Source organism: Tachyglossus aculeatus, chromosome 18 (assembly GCF_015852505.1).
Source record: "Tachyglossus aculeatus isolate mTacAcu1 chromosome 18, mTacAcu1.pri, whole genome shotgun sequence".
In the NCBI taxonomy this organism is placed as follows: Eukaryota; Metazoa; Chordata; class Mammalia; order Monotremata; family Tachyglossidae; genus Tachyglossus; species Tachyglossus aculeatus.
In genome coordinates this window covers 37,376,559-37,402,097 of record NC_052083.1, presented here as the reverse complement: position 1 = coordinate 37,402,097, position 25,539 = coordinate 37,376,559, and the positions used below count along the sequence as shown (strand labels likewise).

Genomic DNA, 25,539 nt, shown 5'->3' with positions numbered 1-25,539 from the left:
ATAGAGAAGCAGCGTGGCTCAGTGGAAAGAGCCTGGGCTTTGGAGTCAGAGGTCGTGGGTTCAAATCCTGGCTCCGCCACTTGTCAGCTGTGTGACTTTGGGCAAGTCACTTCACTTCTCTGTGCCTCAGTTCCCTCATCTGGAAAATGGGGGTGAAGACTGTGAGCCCCCCGCGGGACAACCTGATCACCTTGTAACCTCCCCAGCGCTTAGAACAGTGCTTTACACTGTAAGCGCTTAATAAATGCCATTATTATTATTATTATTATGGAGGAATTGAAACGGGAAGCCCGTGGTTGTGGAAAATGCCAGGCCAGAGTTTTACTGAACATGTCCAACCAGGGAAACCCCTGAAAGCTGAAATCTTTTTTTTTTTCCCCACCTTAGAGGAGTCTAAGACTGCTGAGAAGGCAAACTAAGAATGAATTCACATCTGAGCTGCCATCTGGCCATCTCCCAGCCCAACCAGGATCCCGTCTGGGAACGAACTTGGAAAGGAAGGGTTGTGCAAGTGCAGTCAGGGAGCATCTTTGCTCTGAAAAGATTTGCTTTGCTCCCCTTTTTAGACTGTGAGCCCACTGTTGGGTAGGGACTGTCTCTATATGTTGCCAATTTGTACTTCCCAAGCGCTTAGTACAGTGCTCTGCACATAGTAAGTGCTCAATAAATACGATTGATGATGATGATGATGAAAACTGCCGACCTCCTTCAGTTCTGGGACCAACCAGTGCCCGCATTTTCTAGGCCTGAAGCTTTTCTAGTTTGGGCCCCTACCCCCGATGACCACCCTTCCAACACGTGGAGTAAATTATTAGTTGCTAGGTGGCAGGGCCCATTGTACACATGAGGTAACTGAGGTACAGAGAAGTCAAGTGACCATCAGCACTTAGACCAGTGCTTTGCACATAGTAAGCGCTTAATAAATGCCATCATCATCAGGGTCACACAGCGGACAAATAGGGGAGCCAGGATTGAGTCTGAAAGAGGATCGGGCGGTTCGTCTGAACAGGGGCTTGTCAGTCTGGATGGGAGCCTGTTTCTGCCTGTCACCTTCTCCCTTTAATAATAATAATAATAATAATGACGGTATTTGTTAAGTGCTTACTATGTACAAAGCACCGTTCTAAGCACTGGGGGGATGCAAGGTGATCAGGTCCCACGTGGGGCTCACAATCTTCATTCATTCATTCATTCAATCATATTTATTGATCACTTCCTATGAGCAGAGCACTGTACTATGCTCTTGGGAAGTTCAAGCTGGCAACATATAGAGACGGTCCCTACCCAACAGCGGGCTCACAATCTTATTCCCCATTTTCCAGATGAGGGAACTGAGGCCCAGAGAAGTGAAGTGACATGCCCAAAATCACACAGCCGACACGTGGCGGAGCCGGGATTAGAACCCATGACTTCTGACTCCCAATCCCAGGCTCTTTCCACCGAGCCACGCTGCTTTCTCTCTCGTCTTCCTTTTCCGCGTACAAGATGGTTCTAGGAGAAGTTTGATGGGAATTTTTTTTAATGGTTTTTGTTAAGCACTTACTGTGTGTCAAACACTGTTCTAAGTGCTGAGGAAGATACAAGTTAATTAGGTTGGACACAATCCCCGTCCCACACGGGGCTCGCAATCAAGGGAGGAGGGAGAAGTGAAGCGGTTTGCCCAAGGTCACACAGCAAACATTTGGCAGAGCTGGGATTAGAACCCAGATCCTCCGACTCCTAGGCCCGTGCTGGTTCTTTCTAGGCCACGCTCCTTCCCTGTGTCTGTTTGATTTTGAGTCCGCAGCGAGGAGATTATGGTTGTGTGGATTGGGTCCGAGGTGAGTTTCATTCCATCTGCGGACTGGTAGCGTCGTTGCCGTTGTTGTTATTATCATTATATGCTTATTATTCGCTAAGCATTGTTCTAAGCGCTGGGTAGATACAAGGCAATCAGGTTGGACAAAGTCCCTGTCCCAAATTCATTCATTCATTCATTCAATTGTATTTATTGAGCGCTTACTGTGTGCAGAGCACTGTCCTAAGCGCTTGGGAAGTCCAAGTCGGCAACATATAGAGACGGTCCCTACCCAACAGCGGGCTCACAGTGTAGAAGGGGGAGACAGACAACAAAATATATTAACAAAATAAAATAAATAGAATATGTACAAATAAAATAAATAAATAGAGTAATAAATATGTACAAACATATACATATATACACGTGGTGTGGGGAGGGGAAGGAGGTAAGGCGGGGGAGATGGGGATGCTTATTATTTGCTAAGCGTTGTTCTAGGCGCTGGGTAGATACAAGGCAATCAGGTTGGACAAAGTCCCCGTCCCAAATGGACCACACGGTCTAAGGTTGGAGAGGAAATGGGTATTTAATCCCCATTTTACAGTTGAGGAAACTGAGGGGCAGAGAAGTGAAGAGACTTTCCCAAGGCCCCACAGCCGGCAGTTGGCGGAGCCAGGATTGGAACCCAAATCCCCCGACTCCCGGGCCCAGGCTCTTTCCCCTAGGCCACGCTGCTTCTCCTGGACATCCATTCCAGCTCAAGGTACCGTCGAACTTCCCGGGCCTTTCCGGCTCACGTCCCTGACGCTCCCCTCGAGAAACCCATCGTGGACCTCCCACCCGTGGACCTGCTGCCGTTTTCCCGACCTGCGCAGCGTCCCGGGAAAACGAATTCCATATGGCCACCACCTGCCGGGCGAACAGAAGTTTCCGTTTGTTTGTTTTGACTCTACCACCTTCAAGCTTCAGTGGCCGCCTGCTCGTCCTGGTCATGTGGGATTCGGGGAAAAATAACTTCATTTTCACTCTGCCCACAACCTAATGCTGACTCTTCTGTTTTTCACAAGGTGGATCGGTTCCACTCCAGATTTTCACTTATTTATCACTCTCCTCTGAATTGTACTCTCCCAAGCAGTTAGTACGGTGCTCTGCACATGGGAAGCGCTCAGTAAATGCCGTTGATTGATTGGGGACTTTATTCAGTAAGGAGCTCCTAAAAACCAGGCAACAAAGTGGTATGTTTTTGATTTAGTGTCACTTTACCCTTTTTAGGACCAGGCCCCCACAAAATGAGATTTTAGTTTGTCTCTGGCCTCATTCTGCGTGGGAGCAGTACATTAATGGTTCAGTAGCACCAGAGCTAGGCTGATGCATCCTTCTCCTCCCCGGCCTCGGCGAGAAGTGGGTGGCCGGAAAACTGGGATTTTCCCACCTTCCTCTCCGCCCCGTGACTTGTGCCGAGTTCTCTGTCCAAGCCAGAAACCCAAACTATTTGACCGCTTCATCCAACAAAAATGCGTATTTAACATAAGATGGGTGAAGCGGTTAGGTAACTCGGGGGCCCCCCCTCCTTTTTTTTTTTTAATTGAAATAACAACAAAAAAGTGGGAATTAGAAATACCGTCTTTCCGACCAGCGGAAAATCCAGAGCCAAAGGAGGCCAAGCTAAATTGAAAGTAGCCCCGCGGTCACGCACTCGGCCAGGGCGAGAAAGGGTTTCCACCTGGCCCGGAATAGAGATCGGGCATCTCGCATCCCAGACCCTCACGCGGGGAGAGTGAGGTAAAAAGAAAACTGGTCGCTCCGGCAAGCGTCTCGCGCGGACGGTATTCGCGAGGTTGGTTTTAGGGAACCATTCATTCATTCAGTCGTATTTATTGAGCGCTTACTGTGGGCAGAGCACTGTACTGAGCGCTTGGGAAGTACACGTTGGCAACGTATAGAGACGGTCCGTACCCAACAGCGGGCTCACAGTCTAGAAGAACCAGAACCAGAAGAGGGGCCCTGGATTTCCAGAACACCGGGCCAGCCTCTGGGGCAGGAGGAAACCAAGCCGGCAGGTGAACGTCTCCGAGCAGACTCCGCAGCCCCCCGCCGCCCCCCGCCAGATTTCCACCCCAGGTGGGCGGGAGCCCATTTGCCCCTTGTAAAAACTTTTCACTCGGAACAAAGGGGAACACCACGTGGCGTGGAATGCTTGTTTGTAAGGGCCTCTTCTCCTTTTCTCTCGCTCCAGGCATCCCAGGATCCATTTTAGAACAGGGCTTATGGATGCTCACCTCTACTGCCTGAGAAAATACGTCCTGGACTTCCTCGTCGAAAACAGGTAAGAGCCGGGGAAGCGGAACGGCCCCCGAACGTGGGCTCGGACTCCCCCCTTCCCCGCCCCCCGGATTCTGAAATCCCGGGGCGCTTCTGCAGGCGATCGGACCCATTCAACGAGCAACTCCGTGTCAGGCGAAAGCATTTTTTCTCTCTGTTGCGGAAATCCAAGCAAGTGGGCAGAATGCTTGTAATGGGTTTTGAACTAGAATCACATCACCAATCATATTTATTGAGTGCTTACTGTGTGCAGAGCACTGTACTAAGCGCTTGGGAAGTACAAGTTGACAACATATAGAGACAGTCCCTACCCAATAGTGGACTCAGAGATTTGGCTTGAAGGTTTTGCCCGAAAACCCGTCTGCGAGAAGCAGCGGGCGAAGCGTTTTGTGGGCCTTTTTCTTCTTAATAAATCTAAGAACATACCCCTTGTTCTCCTATAACAGAACTGTGCTGGCTGCGCTATTCTCTTGCCCTAAGGATTCCTCGGTGACAAGAGAGGTGCATACATTTTCTGCCTTTTTCTTTTCTCCGGCACACTCACTGTTTGCCTCGTAGTAATTGTCTTGGCCTTCTCTCCCCGCTCCACTCCCAGTCACCCCGCAGATGGGCTATCTCTGCGGCATCCTATGTTCTGAATTTCAATATGGGAAAACAAGCTCAGAGACCACCCACAAAGGGGAAAAAAAGAAAAAAAGGGAAATCACTCCCCGCTCCCTCTCTCCCCCCGCCGTCCCCCGCCCGCCTTCTCCTCCCCAAATCCATTTATGGAAAGAAGCAAAACCCTGAGTGTGACTTTTCATGGAATGGAGAAAAATCACAGGCTCTTCTTAAAACAAAGTAATAGGGACTAGTTTGTATTCATAGAAGAATTTAGAGGGGTTTTTTTTCTTTTCTTTTCTCTCCCCCTCCCGTTTGCTGTGCCTGGAGCCGACAACGATTCTTTGTTACCGGGGAAAGTGCCCTCCTCCACCGTTTTGTCTATTTTTCTTTTTCAACTGGGGATGGTGGGGCCGCGGGCCTGCTCGGCGTGGTTGGGGACGGCCGGGTCTCCTTGCCAAATCGGGAGGGAGGGCCGGGGGAAAGAAGCGGTTTCTAGCGGACCCGATTGGGAAGGCGAGACGCCCCCACCGCAGCCCGACCCAAAGCTCTCCGCCCGTTTCTGTGCCCCGGATAAACCGGCTGGGCTCACACCCGCCCGAGACAGGCTCTGGGCCGGGCCAGGGGTCAGCGTGGCGATCCTCAGCCCTCCTGAGGATGGCTTTCCACAGAGCCGTCGGTAGGCCCAGTCAGGACGATTCCCACGGCGTTCTTCCTCCTGTCTTCCCAAATGCACTCACTTGGGATTCTGGACCGCGCCACTCGACGTTCCTTTAATCTCCTCAACTCCCACCACATCCCAGCCTGCTAGTAGTCTGTTCCTCCATCTCGTCCAGCCCACCGCCTGTGACAACCTGATCACCTTGTAACCTCCCTAGTGCCTGGGACAACCTGATCACCTTGTAACCTCCCTAGTGCTTAGAACAGTGCTTTGCACATATTAAGTGCTTAATAAATGCCATTATTATTATTATTATTAGTATGGGCTCAAACCCCGCCTCCGCCAGCTGTCAGCTGGGTGACTTTGGGCAAGTTACTTCTCTGGGCCTCAGTTCCCTCATCTGGAAAATGGGGATTAAGACTGTGAGCCCCCCGTGGGACAACCTGATCACCTTGTAACCTCCCCAGCGCTTAGAACAGTGCTTTGCACATAGTAAGTGCTTAATAAATGCCATCATCATTATTACTATCTCTTCCTAGAGGCCCTCCCTGACTAAGCCCTTATTTCCCCAATCAGCCCTCCCCTCTGCGGCAACTGGGTGCTTAGCTACGAACCCTTTAAGTAGTTGGACGCTCCCCCGAGCCCCGCAACACTTCCGTACAATTCCTGATTCTCTACCATTTGACCTATCTGTAATTCCTCTTAATGTCCGGCTCCCCCCTAGACGCCAAGATCCTTGCGGGCAGGGATCATGTCTACCAGCTCCGTCCCGATGATGATGATGATAAGGGTAACTGTGAAGCGCTTACTATGTAGCCAGCACTGGACCAAGCACAGAGGTAGAAAGAAGATAACCGTCGGAACCGTCCCCCGAGTTCGTCACCTCTCCTGTCAGCTCTGCTGGTCTCTGAGACCAAATGGTTTTGCTGGCGATGAATTGATTGATTGGTTGGTTGATTGATTATTAGACACATACTCCACCTCCCGACCTCACTGTGGCCCGATTTGGCCCGGTGGCCTGGCCTGGGCGGTTTGGGTTGCTCCGGCTGACACCCGAGGGGTCCAAACAGTCTCCAAAAGATGACCCAGGTCATTTTTGTCGCTTAGTACAGTGCTCTGCACACAGTAAGCGCTCAATAAATACGATTGATGATGATGATGATGATTTTTGTCATCCAGAAAGACTAAAATTGAAGCCACGTAAAATGGGCCTTAGGCACTGAAGTGCCGGGAGTTGAATTTATTTGGAACAGCGAGGTTTTGTGCCCAGGAGAGCCCGGGGGTGTGGAGGCGGGCCTACCTGGGGAGCGGAGCCTGTGTTTGTTAGGCGAGCAGCTAAGAGGAAGAGCCTCTATTCTCACCCTCAGGGGAAGCCTAACTTGTACTTCCCAAGCGCTTAGTATAGTGCTCTGCACACAGTAAGCGCTCAATAAATACGATTGAATGAATGAATGCGTTCTGAGTTGATGTTATCGTGTGGCTTTTTATTTTTTGGGACGTTTAGGCGGGGCATAATCAGGTCAGGGAGAGAGAGGGGAGCGGGCCGGCTCCCAGCTCTTTTGTTTTTAAACGGTACCCGTTGAGCGGTTACTACGTGCCAGGCGCTGTGCTAAGCACTGGCATAGAGCCACAGTAACCAGGTTGTCCTACATGAGGCTCACTGTCTAAACTGGAGGGAGGAGGAGTTTCATCCCATTTTACAGATGAGGCGACAGGCCCAGAGAAGTGAAGCGACTTGCCCAAGGTCTCACGGCAGACAAGTGGCAGGGCCGGGATTAGAACCCAGGTCGCGCTCATTCCGTGGGACAACCTGATCACCTTGTAACCTCCCCAGCGCTTAGAACAGTGCTTTGCACATAGTAAGCGCTTAATAAATGCCATCATCATTATTATTATTATTCCCATTAGGCCACGCCGCTTCTCCGACTCAGTGGGGGCACTTTTCCCCAAAAGCTAGGCGACGCTCTCGACCTTCTTCTGGAACAGCTCTGGTTTGCTCAACAGCGAGATTAGCACCTCCAGGATTTGGCGTCTCTTCTACTGCCCTGTCTCTCAAGCGCTTAGGGTGACGCCCCACACACAGTACGCCCACAGTAAATATCATTGACTAAGGACTAATCGGTTGATCAATTCGGGCACTTACTGGTGTGCAGAGCACTGTAGCGTGGCTCAGGGGAAAGAGGCCGGGCTTTGGAGTCCAAGGTCACGGGTTCAAATCCCTGCCCCCACCAGTTGTCAGCTGGGTGACGTTGGGCAAGTCACTTCACTTCTCCGGGACTCGGTTCCCTCATCTGTAAAATGGGGATTAAGACTGTGAGCCCCCCGTGGGACAACCTGATCACCTTGGAACCTCCCCAGCGCTTAGAACAGTGCTTTGCACATAGTAAGCGCTTAACAATTGCCATCATTATTATTATTATTCTCCGGGCCTCAGTTCCCTCATCTGGAAAATGGGGATGAAGCCTGTGAGCCCCCCGTGGGACAACCTGATCACCTTGTACCCCCCTCCCCAGTGCTTAGAACAGTGCTTTGCACATAGTATGCGCTTAACAAATACCGTCATTATTATTATTATTCTCCGGGCCTCAGTTCCCTCATCTGGAAAGTGGGGATGAAGCCTGTGAACCCCCCGTGGGACAACCTGATCACCTTGTACCCCCCCAACAGTGCTTAGAACAGTGCTTTGCACATAGTAAGGACTTAATAAATGCCATTATTATTATTATTATTATTATTATTATTCTTGTTAAGTGAATTCCTTTACCATAGTCCACTGCGGTCCCCTGGAGAAAGCTGTGTGTTTTTTCTTTTGTTTTTTTCTTTAAATGGCATTTTGTTAAGCGCTTGCTTTGTGCCAGGCACTGTACTAAGCGCCGGGGTACATACAGTGCTCTGCACCTAGTAAGCGCTCAATAAATGCGATTGAATGAATATAAGCTGATCAAGATGGACCCAATCTGTGCACCACATGGGGCGCTCGGTCTTATGTCCCCATTTTACAGATGAAGTAGCTGAGGCACGGGGAAGTGAAGTGACTTGCCTGAGGTCACACAGCAGACAAGTGGCGGAGCCGGGATTCGAACCCGGGCCCTTCCGACCCCCAAGCCTGGGCTCTACCCACTAGGCCACACTGCTTTCCTCCCACGCCTATCCTACTGTTCCCCCACTGATGAAATCCGTCTCCTCTCCGGTCCAGGGCCATTCTCCCGGTGCCCTCGAGTCCTCCGTTCGCGGAAAACCAGTTCCCCAGTTGGTCCCGGCGCAGCTTGTTGGGCGGGATTCGGGAAGCCGGGCCGGTTTCCCCAACCCCCAGGCTCGGGAGAGCCCACGCCAGCAGAGGAATGGAAGTAACCGGAGGCTGAACATTTTTGTCGTCCAGAAAGGCTAAAATTGAAGCCGTGTAAAATGGGCCCTGGGCACCGAAGCGCCGGGAGTTGAATTTATCTGGAACAGTGAGGTTCTGTGCCTGCGTCCTGAGTTGATGTTATTGTGCGGCTTTTTATTTTCCGGGATGTTGAGGCAGGGCTTAATCAATAATGGGACGGAATTTATTTGGAACAGCGAGGTTCTGTGCCTGCGTCCCGAGTTGATGTTATTGTGCGGCTTTTTATTTTCCGGGATGTTTAGGCAGGGCTTAATCAATAATGGGATTGTAACTACTTCAAGTTGTGCGTTCCGAGTCGGCTTTGAGGCCAGTGTTTGTAAGCTGCCAATTAGCTTCCGTGCCATATTTTCTTTGGATCCAGCGGTGACAGCATAATGGAGTATACTTTGCCGGGGGAAAACCTGGACGTCGGCGCGCCTGGGCATTGCAGCTGTCACGAGTCTCTGCCAAGGGGTTTCAGAAAGTTGGGTGATGCCGCGATGCCACCCTCGCACAAAGGCCAACCGAGCCGACCGGGGTGGGCGGGGCGGCCGGGCCGGGGCTGTTCATTCATTCAATCGTATTTATTGAGCGCTTATTATGTGCAGGGCACTGGACTAAGCGCTTGGGAAGTCCAAGTTGGCAACATATAGAGACGGTCCCTACCCGACAGCGGGCTCACGGTCCGTTGGTCACCGCGGAGGGCCGAAGAACCGTAGCTCTGCCCGCGGTTCAGCCACGACCGCCACCCCTTTCCCTCAATAATCCGCGAACCGTCTTCCTTCCCCCCTCCCACGATCCTTCTAGACTGTGAGCCCACTGTTGGGCAGGGACCGTCTCTCTATGTTGCCAACTTGGACTTCCCGAGCACTTAGTACAGTGCTCTGCACACAGTAAGCGCTCAATCAATACGCTCGAGTGAACGAATGATGCACCAGTGGATTGAGCCCCCCGCGGGACAACCTGATCACCTGGTAACCTCCCCAGCGCTTAGAACAGTGCCTTGCATGTAGTAAGTGCTTAATAAATGCCATCATTATTATTATTATTATTATTATCATCGAGGGTGAGGTCCTTGTGGGAAACTCGCTAGGTAAGGACCCGGCTTCACCTGGGGATTATTGAGCTATTGAGAAGCAGCGTGGCTCAGTGGAAAGAGCCCGGGCTTTGGAGTCAGAAGTCAGGGGTTCAAATCCCGGCTCTGCCGATTGTCAGCTGGGTGACTTTGGGCAGGTCACTTCACTTCTCTGGGCCTCAGTTCCCTCATCTGTAAAATGGGGATTAAGACTGTGAGCCCCATGTGGGACAACCTGATCACCTTGTATCCCCCCAGCGCCTAGAACAGTGCTTTGCACATAGTAAGCGCTTAATAAATGCCCTTATTATTATTATTATTATTATTTGAAGCAGCAGAGAAGCAGCGTGGCTCAGTGGAAAGAGCCCGGGCTTCGTAGTCAGAGGTCAGGGGTTCAAATCCCAGCTCCGCCAATTGTCAGCTGGGTGGCTTTGGGCAAGTCACTTCACTGCTCTGGGCCTCAGTTCCCTCATCTGTAAAATGGGGATTAAGACTGCAAGCCCCATGTGGGACAACCTGATCACCTTGTATCCCCCCCCCAGCGCTTAGAACAGTGCTTTGCACATAGTAAGCACTTAATAAATGCCATTATTATTGTTATTATTTGAAGCAGCAGAGAAGCAGCATGGCTCAGTGGAAAGAGCCCAGGCTTTGGAGTCAGAGGTCAGGGGTTCAAATCCCGGCTCTGCCGATTGTCAGCTGAGTGACTTTGGGCAAGTCAGTTCACTTCTCTGGGCCTCAGTTCCCTCATCTGTGAAATGGGGATTAAGACTGCAAGCCCCATGTGGGACAACCTGATCACCTTGTAACCTCGCTAGCGCTTAGAACAGTGCTTTGCATGTAGTAAGAGCTTAATAAATGCCATTATTATTATTATTATTATTATTCTCTGTGCCTCAATTCCGTCATCTGTAAAATGGGGATTAAGACTGCGAGCCCCATGGGGGACAACCTGATCACCTTGTATCCCCCCAGCACTCAGAACAGTGCTTTGCACAAAGTAAGCGCTTAATAAATGCCATCATCATCATCATCATCGTTTATTTATAAAACACTGGCCATTAAAAGTGAAAATGAATCCTAATAATAATCATAATCAAGTACCATCATTAGTATTATTATTATTGAGCTGGGAGCCCTGCCTTCACTTCTGAGTCTCCAGGCCTTTATCTGGGCCACCGCGTCGGAGCCCGAGTGCTCTTTTTACAGGCCCAGGAGACCTCTGTGGGGGTCTGATAAATATTTGTGGGGGGTGTTGATATTATTAATAATATTTTTTATCATTATTATTATCATGGTATTTGTTAAGCGCTTAGTCTGTGTCAGGTACTGTACTAAGAGCTGGGGAACGTCCAAGCTAACCAGGTTGGACACCGTCCCTGTCCCACGTGTGGCTCACGGTCTTCATTCATTCATTCATTCAATCGTATTTATGGAGCGCTTACTGTGTGCAGAGCACTGTACTAAGCGCTTGGGATGTCCAAGTTGGCAACATCTAGAGACAGCCCCTACCCAACAGCGGGCTCACAGTCTAGAGTCTACAGTCTAATCCCCCCGCCACCCACCCCTGCTGCCATTTTACAGATGAAGTGACTGGGGCTCAGAGAATCAATCAATCAATCGTATTTATTGAGCGCTTCCTGTGTGCAGGGCACTGTACTAAGCGCTTGGGAAGGACAAGTCGGCAACATCTAGAGACGGTCCCTACCCAACAGTGGGCTCACAGTCCAGAAGAATGGGCTCTCACAGTCCAGAGAAGCGAAGTGACTTGTCACAGCAGACACGTGATGGCCCACTGTTGGGTAGGGACCGTCTCTATATGTTGCCAGCTTGTACTTCCCAAGCGCTTAGTACAGTGCTCTGCACACAGTGCTCAATAAATACGATTGATTGATTAATTGATTGATTGATTGGGCTCACAGTCCAGAAGAGTGGGCTCTCACAGTCTAGAGAAGCGAAGTGACTTGTCACAGCAGACAAGTGATGGCCCACTGTTGGGTAGGGACCGTTTCTATATGTTGCCAACTTGTACTTCCCAAGCGCTTAGTACAGTGCTCTGCACACAGGAAGCGCTCAATAAATACGATTGATTGATTGATTGATGGAGCCGGGATTGGAACCCAAGTCCTCACAACCCCCAGGCCCGTGCTCGGTCCATTAAGCCACATTGGATGAGCCCTCCTTCGCTTCCTCGGCTTGATCCGTTCCAAAGAGAGGGTTGGCTTTGACCCCAGATTTCTCTTCCAACGCACAGGCGCTGATCCTGGCGCTTCCCATGGCAAGCGCTTCCTGTGGCATCGGAGGCCTGGGCCTCGGTGGGGGGCATTCGGAGGCCTTGATTTTCGGGACGGAGAATGGGGTGACGGGCGTCGGGGGGCCTTGATGATCCGGACAGAGAATGGGGGCACGTTGTGGAATTTGGTCCGGGGCGAGGGACCCTGCGGGGGACGGGACCTCTGGGTGAGTAGAAGAGCCCGGAATGCCGTGAAGTACCCCCGGCTTTGAGAGAGTTTCTAATAAAATTTTTTAAAAGCCAAGGAAAAAAAAAGAAAGAGGGAGAGAGAGAAAAGGCCCTTAAAGGAGGCGGCCAAGGCCGATGAAATGGCTTCCCTCCTGCTACATGGACTCTGAATAAGTTAACTAATTAAGAGTTTTGTAGTGACAAAAACCCCTCGACAGAATGAACTGAATGTAGCCGTCTCGGGCCGTTCCGTGCGGTGGGGTGTTTTTTTTTTTGGAGGTTTGGTTTTTTTTTTTTTTAAACTGACAGCATGATTGATGCACTAATTTCGGGGAGTACACGGTGTAAAGGATTTGAGATGTGGGATTCGGCTGCTGACAAAGCCACTGGCTTTATGCTAAGGCACTTTTCCACTTCCCTTTGGTAAAAGAAACAGGAACCAGATCAAAGCAACGGGAAAGTTTTCCGAAGGCTTCGGGAGGGAAGGGTTGGGCACTGGGTCACTCGGTGCAGCCCACCAACCTGTCGCAAAAGCCCGTTTTTTAGCCCGTTTTTTAGCCGTACGCTTTCCCAATATTTCTCAATAAATATGATTGATTGATTGATTGATTGATTTGTCCCATTTTCCCATTGATTGTCCCATTGCCTAATTGCGCTTACTGTTGCAGAATGGTGTGGGGGGTTTTTGTGTGTCTTTTTTCTTCCCGGGATTCCTCTTCACTTTCATTCATTCGTTCATTCACTCAGTCGTATTGATCGAGAGCTTCCTGGGTGCAAAGCACTGTACTGAGCACTCGGGAGAGTACAATCTAACAATAAACAGACACATTCCCTGCCCACAACGAGCCTGCAGTCTCCCTGCCTTCTGTTTTGAGGGCACCGAAGCTCGTTACGGGCAGGGAACATGCCGGCTAATTCCATCACGTCATACTAGAGAAGCAGCGGGGTTCAGTGGAAAGAGCCCGGGCTTTGGAGTCCGAGGTCACGGGTTCAAATCCTGGCGCCGCCAGTTGTCAGCTGGGTGACTTGGGGTAAGTCACTTCTCTGGGCCTCAGTTCCCTCATCTGGAAAATGGGGATTTAGACTGTGAGCCCCCCGTGGGACAACCTGATCACCTTGTATCCCCCCCCCACGCTTAGAACAGTGCTTTGCACATAGTAAGCGCTTAACAAGTACCATCACTATTATTATTACTATCCCAAGCATTCATTCATTCATTCAATCATATTTATTGAGCACTTACTGTGTGCAGAGCACTGGACTAAGCGCTTGGGAAGTCCAAGTGGGCAACATATAAAGTCCCTACCGAAAGACAGACCCGGCATGCGTGAGCGGGGACATAGATGGACCCCCTCGTGTGCAGTCACTGTGCCTGGATACGTGCGCACAGAGACCCGGGAGCCCCCGCGGATACAAACACAAACTCCTAGAGCCACCCATTTGGGGACGTTTGAGAACCTTCCTTATTATTTAATAATAATAATAATAATGGTATTTGTTAAGCGCTTGCTATGTGCAAAGCACTGTTCTAAGCGCTGGGGCGGTTACAGGGTGATCAGGTTGTCCCCTGGGGGGCTCACTGTTTTAATCCCCATTTTCCACATGAGGTAACTGAGTCCCAGAGTATGTATCCTGTATATATGTGTATATGTTTGTACATATTTATTACTCTATTTATTTTACTTGTACATAGCTATTCTATTTATTTTATTTTGTTAATATGCTTGGTTTTGTTCTCTGTCTCCCCCTTCTAGACTGTGAGCCCACTGTTGGGTAGGGACCGTCTCTGTATGTTGCCAACTTGGACTTCCCAAGCGCTTAGTACAGTGCTCTGCACACAGTAAGCGCTCAATAAATATGATTGATTGATTGATTGATTGAAGTGACTGGCCCCAAGTCACCCAGCTGGCAGTTGGCGGAGCCAGGATTTGAACCCATGACCTCTGCCTCCAAAGCCCGGGCTCTTTCCACTGAGCCATGCTTCTTCTCTTTCTAATTCCTAAAGCTCAGCAAGCATCTCAAGCGCTTAGTCCAGCGCCCCGCGCACAGCAAGCGCTCAATAAATACGATCGAATGAATGAATCCTGAGTGCAGCCTCTACCGCTTCGGATGCAGAAACGGAGGCCGAGTTGTTGTTTTGTTTTGAGTCGGATTTTGTTGGGTTTTTTTTAAAAGAAAGGCGCATAGCAGCCCCATTGTTTTACAGTTATTTTATGAAACATCTGCAGTTAGAGAAGTATAATGGAAATACACAACGTTAATTACAGGGGCCCCGGAGCAGGGTGAGCCTTTAAGAGGAACATTCTTGCCAGTTTAAGTTTACTTGCTAAGGCTGTACTTAGTACAGGGCTCTGCACACATTAAGCGCTCAATAAATACGATTGAATGAATGAATGAAAGAAGGGGGAGACAGACAACAAAACAATAACATCGATAACATCAAAATCGATAAATAGAATTATAGTGTGTATAGTGCATAGTGTATATATATATATATGTTTGTGCATATTTATTGCTCTATTTTATTTGTACATATTTGTTCTATTTATTTGATTTTGTTAATATGGATATTAATATCAGATGGCAAGGCAGAATCATAAACAGCTAAGGCCTGGTGTTCAGTCAGCCACACAATTTCACGGAGGAGAGAGGAAGTGGGAGGGGAGTGGGAAAACAGTGAGATTCCCAAAGAGATGAACAATGGAAGAGTTCATTCATTCATTCTCCCCGCCCGCCGTACCTCCTTCCCCTCCCCACAGCACCTGTATATATGTATATATGTTTGTACGGATTTATCACTCTATTTATTTATTTATTTATTTTACTTGTACGTATTTATTCTATTTATTTTATTTTGTTAATATGTTTTGTTTTGTCATCTGTCTCCCCCTTCTAGATTGTGAGCCCTCTGTTGGGTAGGGACCGTCTCTAGATGTTGCCAACTTGGACTTCCCAAGTGCTTAGTACAGTGCTCTGCACACAGTAAGCGCTCAATAAATACGATTGAATGAATGAATGAATGATTATTGTTGGGCAGGGATTGCCACTCCTTATTGCTGCATTGTACTTTCCCAAGCGCTTATTATTACAGTGCTTTGCACACAGTAAGTGCTCAATAAATATGATTGAATGAATGAATGAATATATGTATATATAGAGAGATACATATCTATATATATTTATACACATATATATGTATTCATTCATTCAGTTGTATTTATTGAGCGCTTACTGTGTGCAGAGCACTGTACTGAGCGCTTGGGAAGTCCAAGTTGGCAACATATAGAGACGGTCCCTACCCAACAACGGGCTCACAGTCTAGAAGGGGGAGACAGACGACAAAACAAAACATATTAACAAAATAAAATAAATAGAATAGTAATATGTATATAGAATAGAATATGTATATATATATATATATATAAAAATAATTTAGGTAATCAAGCAGTCCCTCATATTTATTAGTAATAATAGTATTTGTTAATTGCTTACATGTGCCAAGCACCGTTCTAAGCCCTGGGATAGATAGAAGGTAATCAGGTTGTCGCACGTGGGGCTCACAGTCTGAATCCCCATTTTCCAGATGAGGTAACTGAGGCACAGAGAAGTTAATTGACTTGCCCAGAGCCGCCCAGCTGACGAGGGGCTGAGCTGGGGATTTGAACCCACGACCTCTGACTCCCAAGCCCGGGCTCTTTCCACTGAGCCACGCTGCTTCTCACTGTGCAACGGTGTATCGTAGTAAGAACTGCTTGGAGATGTTTGTGTATTCGTGTGGGCTTGCTTTAACTCGAACCCCAGCGTCAGATCGATTTGTCCTACCGCCCCGTGGATATTTGGTTCCCGGAGCAGCGTCAGATCGATTTCCCCTACCACCCCGTGGATATTTGGTTCCCGGAGGGAAAAAGGCGAGTCTCGAGACTGAGAGGAAACACAAGAGTCACCAGACCCGAGGGGTGAGTGCCCCGAAAAGACAATTCGGGTGAACAGAATTGAGTCAGCGGCAGGGGTGGTCTGTGGGTCTCGTTTTTTACCCATATTAAAAGGCGTCCCAGAAACGATGGCCCATCAGAGTCATCCAGGATCGTTGCTTTGGTTTCGAAAAGACCACCTCGGACCGGCCCGAGGCCCTGCTCTCATTTCTCGGCTAAAATGGAGAAGAACTAGGTGATGCGGAGTCCCAGGTGGGAGGCGATTAGGGCCAGGAACGTGGTTGTTAAGTCCAGATTTCCTACTGGCAGCCAAAGCGGTTGCTGCCGAACCAGGAGAAAGGATTAGACCGCATCCCCTTTTCCCCAACCTGCCGGACCTAATATCCAGATGTTCCAGAGACGGAACTATTCCCCGAATGAGGTTAATGTCCTTGGCAGCGAGACGCGAAGGGAACGTCAAGGCTGAATCTGTTCGGTCCGTTTAATGAGGCTAAACGCTGCCTTCTGCCCCGGAGAAATCCATAGCCAGGCCGAGAGCGGGGATTTCTCCGAGTAGCTCCATCTGAAGCCCCGGCGAAAGACGCCCTCCCCGCGCCCCCGCTCCGTGGCGGAGCCTCATTCGGAATGGAGGGACTGGCCTCATCCTGGTGGTAGGATCAGAATTTTTTTTTCCTTTTTTGAGTGGTGGAACAAAGAAAGCCCAAGCCTCATCATCTACAGTTGAAGAGTTCGGCCCTTCCTTTCCCCCAGGAGAAGGGAGGGCCGAAATCCGGTAGGAAAACAGGCAGAGGAGGAGGAAGAGTCGTCGTGCGGGGGGCGGGGAAGAGCCCACCAAAGTGTGGAAAAGCTCTCGCCCGGGTTGTGACGCGGTATGTTGTACTCCGAGGCCCCCGCAGGTTTACGTTAAGGTGCTGCCCAGACTAAACCGGAGCGGTTTTTCTCTAAACGCCTTTTTATCATTCCGACTGTCACCTGCGTTTCCTGGCAGGCACTGTCGGCCAGGGGAGTTCTGGCAGGGCTCAGCGCCGGGCCCGGTGGTCTCTGCGCATCTGCCGGCAAGATGGCTTCCAAACGGATCCTGCCCCGGCCGATTACCTGAGAGAGCGCATGTGTCGGCCCCGTGGCAGCCGGGCTCCTCCTCCCCTCCCGCCCCCTGGCCTGAAAGAGAACTTGGGGAATGAATGCTCGCCTGTGATTCCAACCGCTCCATAAACAAACAAACAGCGCACTCAGGAAGTGCCCCGTATGGGGCCGGTTTGGCTCGGATGCCAGGAGGGCTTCCAAAAACAGAGGCGCAAACGTGTTCGGCTCGGTTCGAACTTGAAACCGACGCGCGGATGAGGCCGCCGCATCGGGCCTTTCCCCTTCCCCCAGTTGCCTCGGTGGTGGTTCGTTCGTTCATTCATCCAGTCGTATTTATTGAGCGCTTGCTGTGTGCAGAGCACTGGACTAAGCGCTTGGGAAGTACAGGTGGGCAGCGTACAGAGGAACCAAAGAGGAAAGACTAGAAAACGGTTCTGGTCACTGCAAATAGCCAATGAGCGTAGGACATTGGGCATTCGGTAGGTGCTCATGGTGTGGAAAGAAATTTTAGTCAGCCTCCCCCTCAAAAGTGGCTACAGCCCACTTTCCATGGGGCCGTCTTGGAACGTGGAAAGCAACCAAATCAATCAGTCGTGTTTATCACGTGATTGCTATGTGCAGAGAAATGTACCAGGTGCTTGGGAGTACAACTTTCATTCATTCATTCATTGTCGTATTTATTGAGCGCTTACTGTGTGCAGAGCATTGGCCTAAGCGCTTGGGAAGTACAGGTTGGCAGCATCTAGAGACGGTCCCTACCCATCAGTGGGCTCACAGTCTAGAAGGGGGAGACAGAGAACAAAACAAAACATAGTAACAAAATAAAATAAACAGAATATGTAGAAGTAAGATAAATAGAGTAATAAATACGTACAAACATATGTCCATATGTATGGTTGGCCATTGAGGCCGCGGGGAGAACGGACCGGCCGTCTGGGTCTTTCCCCCAGGCGGAACAGCTTTCGCTGATCTTTTGGAGTTCGTCCTCCGCACCGCAAGTCAACTCCAGAGACCGTAAAGGGGCAACCGTCCAAGGAAGAACTTCAGTCCCTGCTTGACCTTCTAGACTGTGAGCTCACTGTTGGGTAGGGACTGTCTCTATATGTTGCCAACTTGTACTTCCCAAGCACTTAGTACAGTGCTCTGCACACAGTAAGCGCTCAATAAATACGATTGATTGATTGATTGACCTCTCTTGTATTTTCTGAGCCCAAAATGGGACTCATCATCCCTACCTTGAATTTTGGTTTTAGCCTCCAGAACCCAATCTCTCTCCTGGTCTCAGTGACCTTGATCACTGTTCTTCTGTTCTAAGCGCCAGGGCAGATCCAAGGGAAGGAAGCAGTCCCTGCTCCGTACGGGGCCGACAGTCTAAGCATCATCATCATCAATCGTATTTATTGAGCGCTTACTGTGTGCAGAGCACTGTACTGTACAAGTTGGCAACATATAGAGACAGTCCCTACCCAACAGTGGGATCACAGTCTAAAAGGGGGAGACAGAGAACAAAACCAAACATACTAACAAAATAAAATAAGTAGAATAGATATGTACAAGTAAAATAAGTAAATAAATAGAGTAACAAATATGTACAAATATATATACGTATATACAGGTGCTGCGGGGAAGGGAAGGAGGTAAGATGGGGGGTGGAGAGGGGGACGAGGGGGAGAGGAAGGAAGGGGCTCAGTCTGGGAAGGCCTCCTGGAGGAGGTGAGCTCTCAGTAGGAGGGAGAACTGAGGTACAGAGAAGTGAAGTGACTTCCCCAAGGTCACACGGCAAGCGGTTGGCAGAGCTGGGCTTAGAAGCCAGGTCCTCTGATTCCCAGGCCCGTGCCTAGGAATTCCACTGGGAATTGATGCTTTCCACTAGGCCTTTCCACTTTCCACTAGGCCGTGATGCTCCTGGAAGGAACCAGTGGTTCGTTCATTCATTCATTCAGTCGTATTTATTGAGCGCTTACTGAAGCAGCGTGGCTCAGTGGAAAGAGCCCAGGCTTTGGAGTCAGAGGTCATGGGTTCAAATTCCGGCTCCACCACTTGTCAGCTGGGTGACTTTGGGCAAGTCACTTAACTTCTCTGTGCCTCAGTTACCTCATCTGTAAAATGAGGATTAAGGCTGTGAGCCCCCTGTAGGACAACCTGATCACCTTGTAACCTCCCAAGCGCTTAGAACGGTGCTTTATTTATTTATTTATTTTACTTGTACATATCTATTCTATTTATTTTATTTTGTTAATATGTTTGGTTTTGTTCTCTGTCTCCCCCTTCTAGACTGTGAGCCCACTGTTGGGCAGGGACCGTCTCTATATGTTGCCAACTTGGACTTCCCAAGCGCTTAGTGCAGTGCTTTGCACACAGTAAGCACTCAGTAAATACGACTGATTCTCTACTGCTTTAGGGTACTAGTACTTGGTTAAGATTCAGTGTTACCCTCTTGGTTACAAGTGGGAAGACCCGCTGGAAAGTCTGTGGGCTGGTGATCTTAAATAATTTATCTGCAAGGCTTTTTTATAACGCTGCTGCTCAGAGCCGTTTGGTGGGGCGGAAGTTATTCTGCGAGCGAGAACAGAATCGGACAGAGGGGGGACAAGAAGTGGGAATTGGCATGGCCGATTGTTTAGAAGAGCTGGTCATCACTTGTGGCAGGAGTGGGTGAAGAGGCCAAGAGAACAGAGGCCTGAGGAAATTGTGAGCGTAAAGCCGTCAGGGCCCTAGGGAATCGTAAACTTGGGTATGTAGGAATGTTGAAAGGGGGAACTCTGGCATTTCCTTAGGTGCCTAAAGGGATGTGTGGTGAATCTGTTTAGCACACCTGCCGCTAGTTTCACAGATCACTAGTAAATACCAAAACTTGCCTTCGGTTGTGGTCAGGCTGCGGGATCAAAAGCCCCAAACTGCGGCTCGGTTCTCCTGAAATGCCGAGCCGTTAGTCCCCTGAAATAATAATAATAATAATAATAATAATGATGGTATTTATTAAGCGCTTACTATGTGAAAAGCACTGTTCTAAGCTCTGAAAGCCACTGGTCTTAAAATCAGCCCTGGTGCGGCGGCGGGACGAAGCGGTCAGGTGTCCGAGGGCACTGGGAAGTCTGATTTCACGACGATGCGGCCTCCGTGTCTTGTGGTGGGATCCCCCAGGGCCTCAAAGCTGAAGCGTTTCCTGCCCCCTGACTCGGCAACCCTTACATAGCTCAGAAGGAGTGTGATTATGAGAGGAATTTATTACACTAATATTATCTTCAAAGATACCACTCGGCTCAAAAACCGATCACTTTTCAGCAAAGCGTTCGTCCACGCTTGACTTGAGCTCGGGGGCCTGAGGCAGCCAAAATGGCGGCCACGGAGGTGGGAATTGTTACGGGCCCTGTTTTCTACAGTTTAAAGGTGTTTTGCGGTCCTTTTTTTTTAAATGGCCTTTATTAAGCGCTTACTCTGTGCAAAGTACTGTTCTAAGCGCTGGGGAGGTTACAAGGTGATCAGATTGTCCCAAGTGGGCTCACAGTCTTCATCCCCATTTTCCAGGTGAGGGAACTGAGGCTCAGAGAAGTGACTTGCCCAAAGTCACCTAGCTGACGTGGCAGAGCCGGGATTTGAACCCACGACCTCTGGCTCCAAAGCCCGGGCTCTTTCCATCGAGCCACGCCGCTTCTCATAGCTGCGCTGCTTCTCATCCACATCACCCGTCAGTTAGCCGGGTAGTGCCTTTAGGCAGCTGTCCCGGGGCAAATCCCATCTGCGGTCCCAGGTGCCCGCTCGATGAGGGTGGTGGAGCATAGAGTTCGTCTGGTATATTGTTATGTCGTACTCTCCGCTTAGTACAGTGCTCTGCTAACAGGAAGTGCTCAATGAATACGGGCTATTGACTGACTGAATCCCGCTCGTTCCAGGTCCCTGACATGACCCGAGTTCAATCAATCAATCAATCATATTTATTGAGCACTTACTGTGTGCAGAGCACTGTACTAAGCGCTTGGGAAGTACAAGTTGGCAACATATAGAGACAGTCCCTACCCAACAGTGGGCTCACAGTCTAGAAGGGGTTCCCAGTCAGGGCAGAAAAGGCCCAAAATTCAAAGTTTCTGGCCTTGTCCCTCCCAGTCCTTGTCACCGTTCCTCCCCTGTTATTCATTCATTCATTCATTCGTATTTATTGAGCGCTTACTGTGTGCAGAGCACTGTACTAAGTGCTTGGGAAGTCCAAGTTGGCAACATCTAGAGATGGTCCCTACCCAGCAGCGGGCTCACAGTCTAGAAGGGGGAGACAGAGAACAAAACAAAACATATCAACAAAGTAAAATAAATAGAATAAATATGTACAAATAAAGTACATATTTTATTTGCAAAGCACTGTACGGTAAGACGAAAGGGTCTGAGGGCCCAGACACTCAGACTTAAAATCCCTGCTCCCGATGGTCCGGCGGAAAAAGTTAGCACCCGTCGTCTCTGTTTTCCCCCAATGTTTTCCCTTTCCTCTTCCAAAGAGCCCGCGTAGAGCCCGGCTTCCGACCCCGCTCCAATCCGCAAGATGAATCCGAGTTACGTTCCTTTGACCTTTTCCTTAACCCCCCATCGCTCAGTCTGCAGTGAATTTAAGGCAGGGAATAGCGTTTTCCGCTTCAACCCCAATCAGCTCTTCCTTCTAGCCGGGTTTATCAACGTTCAAGTGCGTTTTTCCCCCCAAATTTGGGAGGTTTACCCCTCCAGAAAATTAAAAAAAAAATGTGCTTCAAAACACCGTACCACCAACTGTTAAAACCGGGGCCCTCCAGTCCACATTTCCTGTTTACTGCTTCGGACGATTTCTCTGTTCTTTGAACGGAAAGAACTCGGAGGAAAAAGAAAAGGGTGTAACTCGGTATTTTCTCAGCCTTTCGCCATTTGGTAGGTAGTTTTCCACGGATGTTTCTTTTCAACTAGAATTTGAATTCAGTCACTCCAGGCCCGAATGCGTTCCCGAAACTCAAAGAAAGCGAGGTTGGGGAGGCCTGAAGAGCGACTCAAGGTTGTTCGTTGTTTCCCGCCTCCGTCTCTCATCCCGAATCCCTTGGTCCCCTGGCTTCTCTGGGGCTACCCCGGGACCATCGGAATCCGTTTGGAATTTCTAATCCACAGGTGATTATGCGGAAGGATGGGACTGTTACCTTGAGTGCCCCCCACCCACGTGGGCCAAGCGAAATGTATTGCCAAACCCAGGTCACCAGGTCCAGGTAGTTTTTAGGTCTTGTTTCAAATTCTTAGTGTGCCTTTGGAATTCCAGAGTGTTTTTTTTTTTTTTAATTTTGTTTTTGGTTTGTTTTGCAGTGAATCAGTAAAGAGGACGGGGGGGAAAAAGCTGGTAATTGCTTCTCCCATTGTGCTCATTAAAACCACATTGTGGGAATTGGACCCAAACACCGTCTTTTAAGTGCTGTTGAGTCTGAGGCAGGTGGCATTAGCTCAGCAACGTATTAGCTCTTTTCAAATCGCTTTCCCGTTTCCTTGAAGAAGCTTGCCCAGCCCGGGTATATGACAAGGACTGTTTGCCTGCCCCTTGCATTGACATTTTAATTTGGGCCATGATATAAATATCATTTCCCTAATCCCCCAGCCCGGGCCTCGTTTTGTCTTCCTTCAAAGTGAGTTGACTTTTTTGGGGGGCGGGGAAGGGGGTAAGAAGGAGAGACTGGTCTCTGAGTTGCTGACTCCTCTGGTTTGAAGCGTTAAAAGCTGTGGAAAAAAAAAGAAATCTGAGTGTAACTGTTGTTTCTTTCTTTGTATTCACATGGAAATTTTTAATCTCCATCAAAGGATCAGGAGAAAATAACGTTGAAATTCTACAAGAGAGCCCCCAGCTTACACAGAATTTTTAAACGTTATTTGACTTGATCCCTTAAACGATGAGAACCATGAACTGTGTACCTTCAGGGTTCATAATTAACTTTTCTCTCCCCTCCCCGTCCTCTGTCTCCCATTCTTCGCTGGGCCTTTCTCTCCCCTCCACCAAACGTCTTTATCGTCACGGGCAAGCGCGCAAAATTCCCGGCGGTCGATTCGCCAGCGGGTCGTGGAGGAGTCCGGACGGCGCTAAACCAGAGGGGGACGGCGAGCATCCCTTCCCGGAGTAGGGACGCAAAACCGGGGAGTTTCCCCTCCGCCCGGACGGGAACGGACGACTAGCGATCCTCGGGGGGAAAAACGGAAGAAGGGGAATCGGAGTCCGCTCGGAAGTTGAGGATCACGAATCCTGTCGGCCCTTAGGGAGATGGCCAACTCCGCTGGCTCCACCCACGGGGACAGTCCTCCGTCCTCGGAGGGAGGTGGGAAGGAAAGCAAGCCGACCGATTTCATGCTTCGCTGCAGGTTAATTTGAAGTAACCGACGAGGGGAGGAAGTTAGAATCAGAGCTCTCATTAGCAGCATTCAATCTCAAATCCCCTAAAACCAGATGCTCCCTGTGGGCAGGGAACGTGTCTAACAACTCTGCGGCATTGTACGCTTAGTACAGTGCTCTTTGCCCACAGTAAGCGCTCAGTAGATACAACTGCCTTGTAACCTCCCCAGCGCTTAGAACAGTGCTTTGCACATAGTAAGCGCTTAACAAATGCCATCATTATTATTATTATTATTTGTGGCACCAGTATTTTTAAAAAAAAATACAGCGCAGTCCATCCAAAGACTTACATTACTAGAGTAGCCAACTAATCACCAGGCAATATTACAGACAGACCCAATTGTATTCAGTCTACGCCCTTTTGAAATAGCCCAACAATACCGATCAGAAGCAGCGTGGCTCAGTGGACAGAGCCCGGGCTCTGGAGCCAGAGGTCATGGGTTCAAATCCCAGCTCCGCCGACTGTCAGCTGGGTGACTTTGGCCAAGTCACTTCACTTCTCTGGGCCTCAGTTACGTCACCTGTAAAACGGGGATTAAAACTGTGAGCCCCCTGTGGGACAAACCTGATCACCTTGTAACCTCTCCAGCGCTTAGAACAGTGCTTTGCGCATAGTATGCGCTTAACAAATGCCATCATCATCATCATTATTATTATTATTATTATTATTCTCTGTGCTTCAGTGACCTCACCTGTAAAACAGGGATTAAAACTGTGAGCCCCCCGTGGGACAACCTGATCACCTTGTAACCTCTCCAGCGCTTAGAATGGTGCTTTGCGCATAGTAAGTGCTTAACAAATACCATCATCATTATTATTATTATTATTATTCTCTGTGCCTCAGTTACCTCACCTGTAAAACGGGGATTAAAACTGTGAGCCCCCCGTGGGACAACCTGATCACCTCTCCAGCACTTAGAACGGTGCTTTGCGCATAGTAAGCACTTAACAAATACCATCATTATTATTATTGTTATTATTATTCTCCGTGCCTCAGTTACCTCACCTGTAAAACAGGGATTAAAACTGTGAGCCCCCCGTGGGGCAACCTGATCACCTTGTAACCTCTCCAGCGCTTAGAACGGTGCTTTGCGCATAGTAAGCGCTTAACAAATACCATCGTTATTATTATTTTTATCTTTTAGACTGTGAGCCCACTGTTGGGTAGGGACTGTCTCTATATGTTGCCAACTTGTACTTCCCAAGCGCTTAGTACAGTGCTCTGCACACAGTAAGTGCTCAATAAATGCGATTGATTATTATTATCAGCTTTGAGGTCCCCCTGAGTGAAGGGATCGATTGACTCTAAATCAGATCAGGACGGGGAGGGTAGAAACTAAAACATAAAAGCGTCCCGCGTCTCCTTCCCCTGGGCGGCTGATCGGCCTTTCCCTTTTGCGGGGCAGGAGCGGGATTCTGGGAACGCCGTCTTCCGGCGGCAAGGATCGCTTTCGGCCGAGGAGGAGTTTTCCCATCCCCCCCCACCCCCGGCGGAGCCTATCGGCGATCCTCTCGAGCCTCGGTCACGGCCCGATACGTTATTCACCAAGGAAGCGGGCTTGGCACCGATTCGCGTGTAACTTTCAAACAGATGACACTTTTGATTTCTGCCAAACGACAAGCTTGGAGGACTGTTGATAAACTTGTCTGCTGTGAAGGAAGACTCGAGGCCCCGGCCCACCCCTGAACCTAAACAGGATTAATACCAGTGGGCTTTTCGTGTTTTGATATTGTTTCTTCCTAGGTCAATCACATCTATCCGGAGCGAGCTGATTCCATACCTAGTTAGGAAGCAGTTCTCCGCGGCCGCCACACCCCAGGGGCAAGAAGAAAAAGAGCAGGACCAGAAGAAAAAGGATCAGAAGTCATTAGGTCAGTGCGCGAGTCA

The 25,539-nt window shown here is 49.4% G+C and overlaps 1 protein-coding gene across 2 annotated transcripts in view; it reads left to right on the top strand.

Annotated features, from left to right (window-relative positions):
* The window catches only part of EIF2B3 (eukaryotic translation initiation factor 2B subunit gamma), a 179,187-nt gene that overhangs the window by 102,681 nt on the left and 50,967 nt on the right, over positions 1–25,539 (top strand). For both annotated transcript variants that reach the window (XM_038759945.1, XM_038759946.1), the window contains exons 6-7: positions 4,014–4,103; positions 25,396–25,523. In XM_038759945.1, coding sequence (XP_038615873.1) covers positions 4,014–4,103; positions 25,396–25,523 — 218 coding nt within the window. The remainder of the gene's footprint in view (positions 1–4,013; positions 4,104–25,395; positions 25,524–25,539) is intronic.